This window comes from Stenella coeruleoalba, assembly GCF_951394435.1.
Source record: "Stenella coeruleoalba genome assembly, chromosome: 6".
NCBI classification, from domain to species: domain Eukaryota; kingdom Metazoa; phylum Chordata; class Mammalia; order Artiodactyla; family Delphinidae; genus Stenella; species Stenella coeruleoalba.
In genome coordinates, this window is record NC_137151.1 from 112,446,522 (window position 1) to 112,461,652 (window position 15,131).

At 51.1% G+C, this 15,131-nt stretch overlaps 1 protein-coding gene across 2 annotated transcripts in view; it reads right to left on the reverse strand.

Annotated features, from left to right (window-relative positions):
- Positions 1-12,802, reverse strand: part of PAX3 (paired box 3) — a 95,242-nt gene extending 82,440 nt beyond the window's left edge. Inside the window, exons 1-4 of one of the 2 annotated variants that reach the window (XM_079924790.1) lie at positions 12,314-12,802; positions 10,848-11,083; positions 9,353-9,479; positions 8,025-8,159 (exon numbers count right to left, since the gene is read on the reverse strand). In XM_079924790.1, the coding sequence (XP_079780916.1) occupies positions 8,025-8,159; positions 9,353-9,479; positions 10,848-11,083; positions 12,314-12,398 (583 nt within the window). In that variant the 5' untranslated portion in view covers positions 12,399-12,802. Of the gene's footprint in view, positions 1-8,024; positions 8,160-9,352; positions 9,483-10,847; positions 11,084-12,313 lie in introns of both variants that reach the window. The other variant, XM_079924789.1, reaches the window with a different exon arrangement.
- Between the last annotated feature and the right edge of the window lie 2,329 nt (positions 12,803-15,131).

Consider the following 15,131-nt stretch of genomic DNA (forward strand, 5'->3'; position numbering starts at 1 on the left):
AATCCTGCAGCTAAAGTTTAAATGCTACGAACTTCGTTATATGCAATGTGCAAGGTAAAACTCTTTCTCAGGATTTTTTTTTCCAGGAGAAATGTGCACCAAATCAAATTTGAAACGTTACACCATTGTTCTTTATTAAAATACAACTACTTCTTTAAAGAAAAGTGGCCATTTCCAGGGCAGAAATTATGTTAGTCTCTTCTCAGTTTTTATCAGGAAGAAAGGAAAACAGACATTGAAGATATGAATTCATAAGGCTTTTACTGCTCAAGTGTCTTCAACAACTATTTTCCATGGTCTTCATAGCTCCCTTTGACGATGGTGAAGCTTCTAACTCATCTCTCTTAAATAAACGTTTTATAACGTTAACGGCCATTTCGATAACTGCTCATTTTCCAGTTACAAACTGGAAAGTACATATATTCTATTCCTTTGAGACCATCACAGAAATGCGGGGGAAGCTTTCTAAAAGGAGAGACGTCCCAATTTCAGCAAAAGTTCAACACTGTTGGAGCTCAGCATTTGTCCCAACACTGCAAGATAGAGCTGAAAGCTGAGCTGTGCCACTCTCTACCCAAGACTGGCATGAACGGGGCGAGAAAACCTTTCCCAGCGGAGCAGAGGATGGTTCTCTGTTCTCACTTTGGTGTGCATCTTCCAAGAGAGTGGCAACTTCTGAAACTCCTTTTCACTTTCTCTGATCACAGTTCCCCACTGAGGCAGCCAGTGCTTTTTTTTTTTTTTAACAATAATACCAAGTATTTATTTTTTCCAGCCTTACTGAGATATAATTGACCTAGCCCGTTATTGAGTCAGTAATTCTGCCTCGGTACTGACATCAGACCCCACTCAGAGTATGACTCTGCTGCCCCCCTGGCAGTATATGAATACATAGCCTGATATCTAAGGGGGGAAAGTCACTTTAACTCCACATGTAAATGAAACATGAAATATACATGGAAAATGCAGCGAAGAACTCTCTAGCACTGCATCTGGACCCAGGGCAAGGTAGTCATAATAGATCTGCACTGACTCACACTTCCAGTTTAATCTGTTTCAGGCAGTTGTCCCACACTGCAATGACTGGGACTATGTCAAAGGACATTTGAGCACAGATAGATTATTAACTAATTGGGAGATTATAATACAAAATGTTAGAAAATACCCACTAATGATTCTGACTCTGTATGTCAAGATTCATCTTGTTCAAGAGTGAATAAGAGGACTTGCCTTGTGGCGCAGGGGTTAAGAATCCGCCTGCCAATGCAGGGGACACGGGTTCAAACCCTGGTCCGGGAAGATCCCACATGCCGCGGACCAACTAAGCCCGTGCGCCACAACTACTGAGCCTGCGCTCTAGAGCCCACGAGCCACAACTACTGAGCCCACGTGCCGCAACTACTGAAGCCCGCGTGCCTAGAGCCCGTGCTCTGCAACAAGAGAAGCCACGGCAGTGAGAAGCCCGCGCACCGCGAGGAAGAGTAGCCCCCGCTCGCCGCAACTAGAGAAAGCCCGTGCACAGCAGAGAAGACCCAATGCAGCCAAAAATAAATAGATAAAATAAATAAATTTATATAAAAAAGAGTGAATAAGAGTAAAATAAAATAAATGAAATAAAAATAAAACCCTAAGCACAGTTATTTAGTAGTGAAATGAACACAGAGAAAGGGATTCAGAAAATCCCGCACACAGGCAGATCTATGATGCTCAGTTGAATATTCAAAACTGAATCTGGCATAAATTTCACAACCTCAGAGTGACTTGTTGGAATTTGCAAATTAAGCACAGAGATGGTATTTCCAAAAGAGTCTTTGCATGCATTTTAGCTCTCATAATAAAAGAAAAATCTATCCAAATATATTGAACTCTTAAACAAAACAAAACAAAAAAAGCCTAACAGTTCATCGAAAAATCAACAGCCAAAAAAGTCATAAAATTATTCAAAGAAATATTTTTCCTAGCATTCAACAGCAGTGTTGAATATGAATTGGTAAGCTGTGCTGTTACCTCAAATTCTCATGACTCTAGAAAGTGTAACCTACAGGAGAAATAAATCCTTGTGTGTGTGTGTGTGCAACTGGGTATAGTTTACTGCCAACATAACTCATAGTGACCGACTTATAAATAAACTTGAACTATACACACAAACACATATCTGCTCCTACATTGTAGGAGGTTTAAAAATATACACGGGACTCATCTAACCATCCATAAACACAAAAATTGTGAAAACATATGTAGAGAAATGCAGTCAATCTAACTCTCAGTTTCCTGCGTATTTAATTGTTCTCCAGCTAGTTTTACACAAAACTCTGACATCTTGCCTTTACGTCATTCCAGCTTGGCAGGTAACTTCAGTAAAACTTCCATATTTAGAAATTTAGTGACATTCAGGATCTTAGCTTCCATGCCTCTCGTCACCTCCCCCAAACGAGAACTTATTTGATGATAAGTTCACCATCTTAGCCTAAGTTCTAAACAAGAAATCACCATAGGATAATTAAAAACACCCCATGAATCTCTTCTCTGCAAACTTAGGACACGTAACTGGTTTCGGTTCCTATTTCTTAAAGAGAATTCAGTCAATCCTCCTTAGAGGTTTCAGAGGAAAAGAAGGATTTTCCAAGACAGATAAGTTGAAATGATCCCGCTTTGATCTCAGTGGTTAAGAATCCCTCACAATGGAAGATGGCCACTGAGAGGCCAGGATCCCGGCCTTTTAATGCGCAACAATGGTATCAACAAACAGCTACTTAATCAATATTTGGCCAGAGCTGCTGAAAACTTCCTTTTCAGATTTTAATTCCTAGTTGTAAAACAACCCCAGAGCAGCCAGTGAGATAAGGCATTAAACTGACTGCTTAATTGCCTTTTACTGTCTTGTTAGTTATATATGTACATTCTTAATGGTTCTTTAATCTTTATTTACCCACATAAATAAGTTACCTGCCATAGGACTCCACCGAACTGAACCAACCTTCTCTGCCCCAGCCCTGGCCAAACTCTCTCACCGTTTATTGCTGCTGTTGAGGCTTTTAATATTCATTGGCTACTTATGTACGTACAATGTGAGCATATAACCTCATAGTTAGGAAGGAATTTTTTTCCCCTTAAAATATATGTATTCATGAATGTTGAACCTGAGTTCGGTGGCAACGCTCGTATTCACCTGATTAATTTCCGCATATTCCACTCCCTGAACTGACGCGCACTTGCTGGTTCCACCTCACCGCGCCGCTGGCTTTTACTGCTCAGCCCTGGGGACTCTTAAATGACCCTTCAGTAATTATTACCCACGTGAAGCCCCTACGTCCCCGCTCCGGTGCTATCAACAAGCAAATCAAACTTCAAAATAAACATACAATTTCAAGCATTAGTTAGAAAATCTGCATGTTTTCAATAAGGCTAGAAAGTGAGCCCACAGCAGTCAACCAAACAGAACAAACCCTCGAAAAATAAAACCACGATCCGAACTCGGGTCTTTCCTTTCAAATCGGGCCAACAGGAAAGTCGTTACCGTTATCTCCTTGAAAAGAACACAGCGAGGTGTTTTAATTTAATTCAAGTTTTGATATTTCCAATACATTTCTAAACGGGTGATATTTCCTTGTTGAGTATTGTAAGGGCTTCAGATAACATGAAATTTACCCCAAAGACCAGAGACGACATTGGGGTCAAATTCGTGATTCTGACAAATGGACTCGGAGAGTGGGCCGTCCACTTTAATAAAGGTTCCGATGCCACAAACCTAAGATCTTATAGCCCGTGATTTTAATCTGTGGGAAAGTTCCTCCCTCCCCCGCCCCCGCCTGTTCCCCCCCGCCCCCCCCTCGCCCTTTGCCTCGCGCCAAAACGTCCTTCCCTGCTAACTTGAAGGCTGGGGGGGTCCGGGGGGGAGGGCGGGTGAGGGAAGAAACGGCCTTCCGCTCCCCTCGATGTCAGTAGCACTCCAGTTAATGATAAAATGTTCTTTTCATGATTCCACTGGAAACGAAATAGTTCCAGGACTTTTAAAACTTCTGTACGTTTTTAATTGCTTTATCTTATGTCCCGCTGAAAAGTTGATGTCGTCCTCGTTAATTTTAGAAAAGCTCCTAAGTTTACAAACTCATGCAAAACTTTTGTCACCTTTACTTTCTCAAATTAAAAAAAGAAAAAAAGCACTGTTTTTCAAAAACATCAAATTGAAAGGGAGCGTTAAAAAAAAAAAAAAAAAGGAGGGTAAGCTCCGACCTACCTATGCTTGGGGTCTCTTGGCTCAATCTTTGAAATTGTTGCAAAGCTCCCACGCTCACTGGTGATTCTTAAAAGGGGTAAAGTCCTATGAAAGTGTATCTCCAGCCCCAATCAAAACATCAATTTGGCAATCTGGCCTCTCTCCCCCTGCACTCCCGAGCTGCCACTTCAAAGCCGCAGCAACAAGTCAGTAATTGTAACTTTGCATCTAAATATTTAAGCGAGAGTCTTGCAGTCGCGTGTCCATTTACAGTCCTCATCTGTGCTCTAATTCCATTACGGCACAAAGCAAAAATGTTTCCCAAAACTCACAAACAGGAAAAGCGTCACCCTGCTGCTGCTGCCGCTGGAGGAGGAGTTGATGAAGGAGCAGTTTCTATTGATTAGTCACTGCTTTTGTGTTAAGGGCTTTCTTTAAAATAAGAAAAAAAATGGGGGAGGTTGCAGAAATTTCACTAATGTGAGCCTCAGGCAAGGAAGGGGGAAAAAAGAGGAGAAGAAGAGGGCGGGGGAGGCGGGCTGTGTCTAGATGAAAGTGAGAAGGACATAAAGGAGGCAATTGAGTCGGCTGCAGCCCGGCGAGCTAAGCTTCGAGCCGGCCGGAGCTCAGGGGAGGGGGCGGCGCGGCGCTTTGGCGCAGGGCGCAGGAGTGGGGGCCGGCCCATTGTGGCGGCGCCCGCGGGCCAGCTCCGCAGCGCCGGGGGAGGAACAGAGACGCCTATTGAATGGCCGCAGCGCGGGCAGTGCCCACAGCCCCAGTTGCTGCGACCGGGGCTAGGTTCCTACCGCTGCGCCTGCTCGACTCTTGGGGAGAGGAATGGTGTGTGGGGAGGGGGGTGGGGGTGTGGGGAGATGAGGAGGGTGCTGGGGGATGTTCCTGGCTGCCCTACCCTCTCCTTCCACCCTGGCAAAAGAGCTGGAAGCAAAGATCCAGAAGTGGCGCACAGCGTCTACTGCGCGCCTAGGGCGCACGGGCCTGAGCGCCCCGCGTCGACCCGAAGCGCTGCTCTTGCACTGGGCGAGGGACACGGCAAAGTTGGGAAGGTGAAAGAGGCCATCCAGAAGAAAGGACAAGACCCTGGAGAGAAAAACGAGGGCCGTTCTGACCTCTTTCAGGGTACCTCTTTCCCTGTGTCCCAGTCTCTGACAAGTAAGAGAGAGGTACTCGGGAAAGCCAGTCTCAGAAACATCCGGCAGGCCGGAAAGGAAGCTGGAACCTCCAGAGAGAGCGAGCCGCCCTGATCATGACACCTACACGTCCCTCCTCAGCCGGGCTCCTCCTGCCCGGCCTGGGAGCTCAGAGCCGTTTATCAACATTCAGTCTATTTTCCAAGCGGGGCAGCCTGGGACTTTTGCAGCCAAAAGGATAGAGGGAATTTTATTTTTTTTTTGAGGTTTCTAAACTTCCCTTCAAACTCCACTCCACTCTGTCCTTTCTCTGGGCCCCTCTTGTCCTCCAGGGCTCATCTGGAAAGGGAGCTAGAGGCACTGAAGTGACTGGCACTGCATCTTCCCTGACAGCCCCAAATTAAATTAGACTTCAGCCCCCGAGGTGTGTGTATGTGTGTGTTTTCAGCGGTTCAGCCCCCTCTGGGGAGAATACTCTGATTTTGAAAATGGTAGCAATTGCCCTTGAATGGCAGCGGGCCCAGCTAGACGGCCCAAAAGACTAGAAACATTTTGTAGGTGAAATGGCCACTTTCTCCACGCTGGAAAGTCCATAAAACTTCCTGGCGCAGCAGCTATTGGGGCTCATTGAATAATTCATCCCTCATTGCAAGCCCATAATGTCTATTCTCGGGCCTTTGTGGGGCTGTTTTCTCTTCTTTTCTCCTTGAATTATAAAAAGGTTGCCTTCCTTTGTTCACATCAAGCTGCTGCGGGCCGGAGCTTTGTCTGGGCCGAGCTAAAGTGTGAGTTTCAATGGACTCTCCAGGCTTTGTCTCCCAAGTTCATCTCCAAGTGTAGATTGTGTAGAGAAGGCCTTCTTTGTAAAAGCTGGAAAAGTTGTACAAATGTTTGACCAGCTCATTTGGGGCGTTTTGTCTCCTGGGCCTCGGTTGCCGGTGCTGCGAGGGAGCTGTCGAGCTGCGGAGCAGACGCCACCAGCAACAAGTAGCAAAGCCTTGCCACCCTTCACCCCCCCTTCCCAAGCCTCTCCTACCCCTGGGCTCATTGCCCCGCTGCCTGCAGGGGCCCGTTAGGTTTGGGGTTGGCTGGTTTCTCGCCTTCCTCCCTCCCCAGCACCTCCGTGATGCATCTGGACCTAGAATAAAAGCTGCGGTCTCTTCTCAGAGACCAGGGCAGAAACGCACCCCTCCAAAAGGAAGGGCTTAAACCGAGTCCACGTGAGGCCCCTGCTTTAGAAGGAGGGCAGCAACAGCACATGTATCTCCCCTGCCCAACCCGCCGTGGGTTTTGGTGTCTTTTCTTGATTGTCTGTGTGTGCCGGGGCATCTAGGCACCTGTTTATCGCTGAAATCTGTGGTTCGGATACATAACATTGAAATCTGGGTCCCTTCGAGGTTGTGTACAGAGTTTGCATTGATTTGGAAAGCTGCCGCTCCGGAGGGCCAGCGGTCCGCCCCGGAGTTGAGCAATGGAGGTAAAAGAAGCGACCACTTTCCTGACCCACAGTCCTACCCTGGATGCCACCGGCTGAGGGCTCAGACCCAGCCGGTCGAAGTGGGTGATCGCTCCAAGCCCACCTGGAGAGCCGCCTGCCCTTCTAGGGCAGCTCAAAAGTCAACTCAGCCCAACGAAGTCCCGGCCCCGGGCGAGGGAAGGCCACGCATGGGGGAGGGGGGCACCGGGCAACTCCCGGCCCTTTGCGCTTTGGAGGAGGTGCAACCATCCCCAAGGCCAAAAGTGCTGAGACGCAAAACGGCTGAGACTCTCCTGCTGCCGTGAACCCTTCCAGGTTCAACTCCTACGGGGTTGGCTTTCTTTTGTGGGAGTGGGCGTACCTTTGGAGTCTGAAGACAACCCGCCGGCTGCACTTATGACTCCGCGGGGGAGATTCCCTCTTGAGGCTGACAGATCGCAGCCAACAAGAAGACAATGGTCCGCACCCCTGGGCGGAGAAAGGGTGCCGGCACTGCAGGCCCAAGAACCCAGACCCCCTCGGTTTGTAACCCACAGCTTAGGCTTGTTTTACTTCCCAGACACGCACAGCTCAAACCCTACCGCATTTGAAAACCGATTTAAAACAAACAAAAAAACAGCCAACTTACAGATATACATTTATAAGGCAATCAGTGTGGTGGGACCCCACTGCCTTAAAGAGTTTTGAGTCTCTCTCTCTCTTGTCCTCGTTCCCGTCCCTCTCCCTCTCTCCCTCTCTGCGCCCCCCTCCTCTGATGTGGAAACCCCTTTGGAGACCCGGGCCTTTCCTAAGGGCGGAAAAAGTTCCTTTAACCTCCGGAGGCTCACGGACTGCCCCCTGCCTCACAACAGCTCAGAGACGCCCAGTCCCGTACCCCAGAGGGCAGCTGGGTGGCCCCGCACCCAGACTGCAATTTGCAGTTCTGCCTTCCGTGGGGCTGCGAGTGGTGTGGAGGAAAGGTTTAAAAATAGAAGAAAAAAAAAAGAAAAGAAAAGATTTTTGTGTTCACTGTAAGTGCGTCTCTGGTCTTTCACTTGAACGCTCTTACCCGGGTGCAGGGGATATGAGCGAGAAGGGGCCTTGACACGAGCGGGGCCGCGCCGCCCTCAGGACCCCAACGTCAAAGCGCGGAGTTTGGGGAGGCGCCGGCCCCCAGGGCGCCGCCCAGCGCGCCGCCGCTTACCTCGTTCGCTCAGGATGCCGTCGATGCTGTGTTTCGCCTTCTTCTCACTCTCCTCCGCCTCCTTCCTTTCCAGGTCGGCCTCCTCCTCCTCGCCTTTCCCGAATTTACTCCTCAGGATGCGGCTGATGGAACTCACTGGGGGCGGAAGGAGGAAGGGGGCGCTTACGACTGAGACGTGCAGGGCCGCGCTGCAAGGGGCCCCCCGGCCCCCAGTCGGGGTATGGGTGGGGAGGCCTCGAAGGCCTGCCCTAAACAGCTTGCTTCTGCCTCCTCCAGCGTCTTTGGGCATCCTCGTCCTTCTACACCCCCTCTCACCCTCCCACTCATACCCCCCATCGCATAATCGGCCTCTAGGAACAGCGAACCGGGAGCCTGGAAAGCTCGCACCTCCAGGTTAGGGCCGGGAACCGCGGTCTCGGTCCGCTCTCCCCAGTAGGAAGTTTCCCTCCCTAGACTCCACAGACGGGTCTCTAGATCTCCAATCTAAGAGATTTCTCCCGCCAGCCACACTGCACCGCCTCAACCTGAAGGCATTGCGCCCCGCGGTTCGCGGTAAAGGCAGGAAGAACCAGAGCGGACCCGTCCCCTGCAATTCAACGTTTTTCTTTTTTCTTTTCTTTCTTTTTTTTTTTTTTTTGAGGCCATAAAGGGTTTAAATTTCAACTGCAGGATCGTTTCCTATTGTAAAAGTCAAAAGAAAATGCACTCTCTCCCATTTATTTTTTCCAGATTCCAGTCTGGTAAACAAATCCATGCTCCGAAATATCTCGTTCTCGCAGGGGGGAAAAGGGAGTTTCCTTTTAATTAAAAACAAACCCGCGCGCCCTCGCCCTCGCCCTCGCCTGCGCTCGCCCCTCTTCTCCCTCCGCCTCCCCCTGGCCGCCGGGGGCGCCGGATGGGCCCTGGGACTCTCGGGAAAAAATCCCGGCCGTTGCCGAAGCCTCCCCTCCTTGGCGCGCACGGTGAAGTCTCGGTTGGCGCGGCCCCATCTCCCTTCGGTTAGGATTACCAAAACATTTGTTTCTCTTTAAAAGGGAACATCAATATTAATAAACGCTTGGCCTCCGCCTCGCGTTTCCTGCCCTGCCTCTTCGACAGAAATCCTCTTTGGGGAGCCCTCAGCGGCGGTCTCTCAACCCCAGGACAAGCAGCTCATCACTCCCTCCATAAAACGCCAAAAACGTCTAGCTCGTAAATATTTCAGAGCCCTGGGAGGGGCCGTCTTCCGATCGCCCAGATCGATCATTGGGGTGATGATGGTTCAGATGGCCTGCCCGGATAATAGCGACTGACGCCTCGCCCCAGGAAGACGTTAATGAGCCTGGTACCTGAGGGTACGGTGTTTCGGTCACAGACCGCGTCCTTGAGTAATTTGTCTCGAATTTCCCAGCTGAACATGCCTGGGTTCTCTCTTTTGTATTCCTCAATTTTCTTCTCCACGTCAGGCGTTGTCACCTGCTTTAAGAGAACAGGCAGGCAGGCGTTGGTACCCAGTCCTCTGGGCCAGACGTGGCGACCGCACCGCCTCGGGCCTGGAGGGACGCTCCTTCTTGCGCCCCCTGGGAAGGTCCCTCTGCTTAGCAAAAGGACCCTTGCTCTCTGAGGCTGTGTACTTTAGAAAGGGGCAGAGAGGAAACCATCCCACCCGGAAGCAGCCTGTGTACTCTTCTCCCCAGCTCAGCCCCTCAATCGGCTTAAAATAAGAAGAGGTATGACATATGGGAAGGGGTGTACTTTCTGATCCATGGAAATAAAGAAAGGCAACCCCTTACACTGAATCAACACGAAAACGAAACTAAAAAAGGAATGCTTGAAAGAGTAGCAGAAAACTCAAGTTAGATCTGCGACTTGGGCCTTTCCAAAGGAGCACAAGATTTTAGCTAAGGTGAAGACCAAAATGAAATCCAAAAGGTGAGTAGCCAGGTTTTTTAAAAATTAGAGAGGATAGCAAATATGGATAATTTTAGAGACTGACTCTTTTTTTCCCAATAAAAAGAGTTTCCAGAGATTCTTAGAGAGGTTGCAAAGGGGGCTGGCATGGCAGGAGGAGAGGCGGTTGTCTGGAAGTCTTCAGTTTACCAGAACCCTCCTTTGGGTTTTGCCCTGTGGCAACTAGAAAATTATATTGGATTTTCCCCACATCCAGAAGAAAAGGCAGACCGTATACAATCCCCTCCCACTCGGCCGTAGCCAGTGTGATTCTCTTTCCTTTTTTAAGGAGAACCAAAATAATTTGAGGATAGCACCAAAGTACCTTTTAAAAGCCAAGTCATTGGCTCATTACAAAGAAAACAAATCACCCTGGCTTTTGACTCCTTGAAGACAATTTGGACTGGAGGCGACTGGGGATGGGAGCTGGGAGAGAAACCATTAAAAGCCAAAAGTGGCTCCTTGGATTAGTTTTGGAAAAGGCAGTGCAGTGGCTGGGAGCTGGGACGATATTGGGGAATAAACCAGCAACAGGTGGGCACATACAGCTTACACACTTTGGGTGTTTGCCTATTAAAATAATTTGATGGGGATTCCAGGACTCTGAGGCATAAAAAACAAATGCCTTATCACCTTTGCAGAAAGGCTGGAGTTTTTCCTTAGCATTCATCAAGGAGCGCCAGCTAAGACAGCACTCTAGCCACTTCCCTTCAACCCCCAATACACACACACACACACACACGCACACGCACACGCACACACGCACACACCCCTTCTCAGATTTGGAAAAACTCCTCAGAAAGCCCCAGATGGCAGTCCTTGCCCCCTGCCCATTCTTCCCTAACTCGGGACACTGCAGGCAGGAGGCCTCCAGGGCCAGGACCACGCGCTCACCTTGGGCTTGCTGCCACCGATGGCGCCGGGACGGATGGAGCCCGTCTCCTGATATCTGCACAGGATCTTAGAGACGCAGCCGTGGGACACACGCAGCTGGCGGGAGATGACACAGGGCCGGATGCCGTGGTGGGCCATCTCCACGATCTTGTGACGGATGTGGTTGGGTAGTGGCCTGCCGTTGATAAATACACCGCCAAGTTGGTTGACCCGGCCCTGGCCGAGGGGGGTGGACACTGAGAGCAGAAGGCGAAGAGAGAGACACACAGAACGTCACTTCGGGAGACCAGAGAGCAGCCCAAAAGATGAACCCACCTAATTTCTCACTTCTCTGGCCCATCGCCATGTTACAGCCTCAACACTGAAACTGCTCCATTCAGGCTCCCAGCCCCAGACCCTGTTTCAACTACACTTGTTCAAATTATTAAGCAATTCAGGGGTACATAATCTTGTGTGAAGGGAACAACCAGGGCAAACTAACTCGCTCCAGTGAAACTGTCTTCCCTTTGGGCCCAGGAAAGGGGACAACTTGTGGGGGGAGACTCTGAGGCTGGAGCAGCCTCCTGACAGAAAGGTGTTCACCCAGGCCTTCTCGAAGTCACACGAAACCCTATCTAACTGAGGCAGCTTTCTTTCTAAGGCACTTGGAGAAGCTGACAGCCCTTCAGGTTTCTGGCTAAGAGGGCCGCAGCCAAAGGTCAAAGAGGGTCCTGAAAGCAAGCCGCAGGTGTCAGTGCGTGTCACCTGTTACACCTCGGGACAGAGGCGACAGACGGGTCTGCTCGCAGGTCCCCTCGCCTCCGCTGGTGCCCTGGATATTACATCCTACTCTGGACTGAGGGCCAAGGCTAGGCACCACCCGGTCAGCATCCCGGCTCGGGCGCCTCAACCTCGCAAATTGCCTAGAAAGTTTCGGGCTTGCAAATCCTCTTGCCTCCCTGGGATTCCAGAACCTTCAGGCTAACTGAAAGGCAGTTCCCCAAACAGGTTGTGGAAACTTCGAGATGCCGCTGGAGATGAATGGAATTCTAATTAATATATCAATTAATACTAAATTTTCCAAACTTTGCCGCGGCAAGAAATTCCTTCCGGAATTAACAAAAGTTTAGCAAACACGGGAGCAGCCGGGACAGTTTTGAGATCCTTCGGGTGGACAAAATGCTGAGAAGTCGCTTTCTGGTGCTCAGAAGCCGGCTGATCCTCTCCCCACCACGGCATTTCCAAAACAACAGAGGAAAGCGCAACGGCCCAGGAGCAGGCCTGACGGCCAAGCTCCGCGAGGACTTGAGAGAAGGGCGCTTCGTTTGCCCAGAGAAAATCGAGTCGAGGTCTCGCCCGACTGTTCCCTCCTGGGGCGGGGGTACCCCGGGAATGGGCTCCTGGACGCGCCTGTGGAGACCCGGGACTGGGTGGAGCAGCCCCGCCGCGGCCCCGGGGTTTTGGGCGGCGCTGAGGCCCTTTCTTACCTTCCAGCGGGAACCCGCTGCGCGGGTAGTTCTGCCCCGGGCCCGGCCGCATCATCCTGGGCACAGCTCCGGCCAGTGTGGTCATCCTGGGGACAGCGCCGCTTGGAAATTATATCCAGGTGAAGGCGAAATAGAATGACGAGAGAGGCGCTGGTGACCCTCGGCAACTCCCCCGAACGTGGAGAGCCCCTCCCCAAAAAGACTGGAGCGAGAGGAGGGACACGGGGAGGGGGTTGCTCGCTCCTAGTCCAAAGAGAGGCTCGAGGTGGAACCGGGGAAAGGGGCGGGCAGGGAGGGCCCAGAGTCCAGGATCCCGAGCCCAGGGCGGAAAAGTTTGGTGCGAAGCTGGGCGAGCGGCCCCGCGGCTGGGAGCGCTGGGGAGGGGGCTCTGAGCGCCGCGACGAACCGAGGGGGGGGCCGGGGGCGGTGCGCGGCCGGCCTGAGTCTCCTCCCGTCGTGACACCGAGTGCGGGGATCCGGGCTCGGGAGCATTTATTAGTTCTTTCACCCAAAGCTTGGTCAGGAGCCCTGAGCTGCGATTGGCCGACGGGGAGACCGTCCCGGGTGGCGGAGACACGCGCTGATTGGGCGACAGCGGCCACTTTCTCTTCCCATCCCCGGCGGCGCCGAAGCCTCGGCAGGCCCGGAGAGGAACCTGCGCTGCGCCTCTTTCCCGGGAAGAGAAGGGTACACCCACGGAAACAGGGAGAGACAGTCCCTGCTGAGACTGGAGAGGGGTCCGCGTCTGTCTGTCTGTCATTCTATGTGTCTCTCTCTCCTTGACTTTCTATTTCTCCGTCTCCTTATCTCTCGGTGTGTATCTCTGTGTGTCTTTCTCTGTCTCTGACTCTTCCTCTCATTCTGTCTCTCTGTGTGTCTCTATGTCTCTGTTCTTCTCCCTGCGGCTCTGCCTCGCGCCCACTTTTCTTGGCTTCCTTGCCAACGAAGGGGGTGCAACTACAATAAGAAGGCATTGAAGCCCCCAGACATCTTTAGTCTTCCTTCCTCTGGTCCATGCCCCTTGGCATAGGCTTATTATGAGGGTCTTCCCTATGGGGTTCCTCTCAGGAAGAGTCCAGAGGGTGCTGATAAGTTCTTTTGTCTTCACAGTCTGGGGGCAGGGATAGTGAGAAGCTTAGGTAGTGGCTGGAGGCCCCAGTACTGGTTGGTTGAAGGCTGGGGAAGGGAGGAGAAAGAAAAAGGTCTCCTCTTCTTGATTAAAAAACCGTCTCTAGGAAGCCCCAGCTCTAAGTCTGGAGGCATAGATTCCCCAATGCTTTGGCAGAGATGCCTCTATATGTTAAAGTTTTGCCCGGCTGCTGCATTTGTTCTCAGGAATTTATTATGGTATTCAGACTAAAGTGCTGGAAAAATAAAAGGAGCAAAGTCTTGGCTAGGAGCTGAAGTGTCCCCAGCAGGATATGACGCCAGGAGTGTTGTAAAGACTGTCTGTCCTTAGAGAAGGTGCTATTGTGCATAGTCTTTTATTTATAACTTGGTAAGTGCCAGCGAACTCGCCTCCTTTACACCCCCGAGTGCCAGCCCCGCGCTCAGCACCGCGCTTTATTCGCTCGAGTCTATTCAAGGACTGTCACTCGGGGCCTGCGAGGTATTCAGGGCCTTAATCAATCAAAAGGATGAGAATCAGGCAGGTTTTTCCCTTTGAAATAAAGGAAACAATGACTTCTGGGCTTCAAGTTCCCCCTTTTCCTTTTACGATTTTTGAATTTTTTCTGCACTGGAGTTCTCCACCCTCTCTCTCCTTCCCCTTTCCCTTAACTCACTTGACAGTTTTTACATGAACTCGGGCCCCCAAACCCAACTCCCCACCCCCTAATTAAGGCAAACTAAGAAGGCAAGATGGAGGGGGGAGTATAGCCGCTCAACCGACTGCGAGTGGGCTCTTCAAAAATCCACTCGCAAGTGGGAAAAGCAGGCAGCTTTCGGCTCTGCCCCAAAGTCAAAAGGTTTGGTTGACCCTCTGAGCAAGGGGAGACCAGCCTCTGGAGACACCAGAAAAAGTCTGGACATGCCCTCAGCCACCCAAGTGGGGAGGGCCCCACGTGCATTCATAGTACACAGGAGGGACGCTGCTTAGAATGCAGCCCTGTTTAACCTGGTTTTACATAAAATGATTCAATTTGTCAACGGAACAACTTTCTCAGTTCCTTTTTGCACACTTGGGGGCCACAAAAGCCTGTGTCCTGTTTCCTAAGCTACTTCTCGAGCTAGACTTTTTCCAAGTTTTCTGTCTCCAAAGGTTGAGTGGAGCGGCCAGAGCACTTTCTAGGGTCACCCATCCGTGTTGGAGGAGGGAGACCTGAAAGTGCGTTTCCAGAGGGCAAACGCAGACTCAACTCACAGTTCAAAGGAACCCTGGGACCCGCGGCAACGAGGGCTTAAAGAACGTCCAGGACTGAGTCTCATTTGTTTGGAAGCCGAGGGCTACCTCTTCGAGCCCTCGCCATGGACCCGGGGCTCTCCCGCGGGGCGTTCTCTCTCTCGAGAGCCCGCGGATCCGGGAAGGGATGCGCTTGCCGCAGACTCGCTCTGCCGGGTTTCGCGTCCTCCCAGTTGTAGAGCCGGGAGGACCTTTGAATGGAGGTGCTGCAGGTTGAAATGGATTTCTTTCGAGGGCCCATAGGTGCCCGTCCAGTAGGCGCATCCCTAAACCGACCACCACTTGCTATAAAAATGTACAAATGGAGACGGGGTGGGGGGCGGGGAGGAGGGACTGGCGGCCTGCAGCCCGGGAGTCTCTTTGCTGGCCTCTCCCCTGCCAGACCGCTCTGAGGTACATATGTAGCCAGAAGATTAA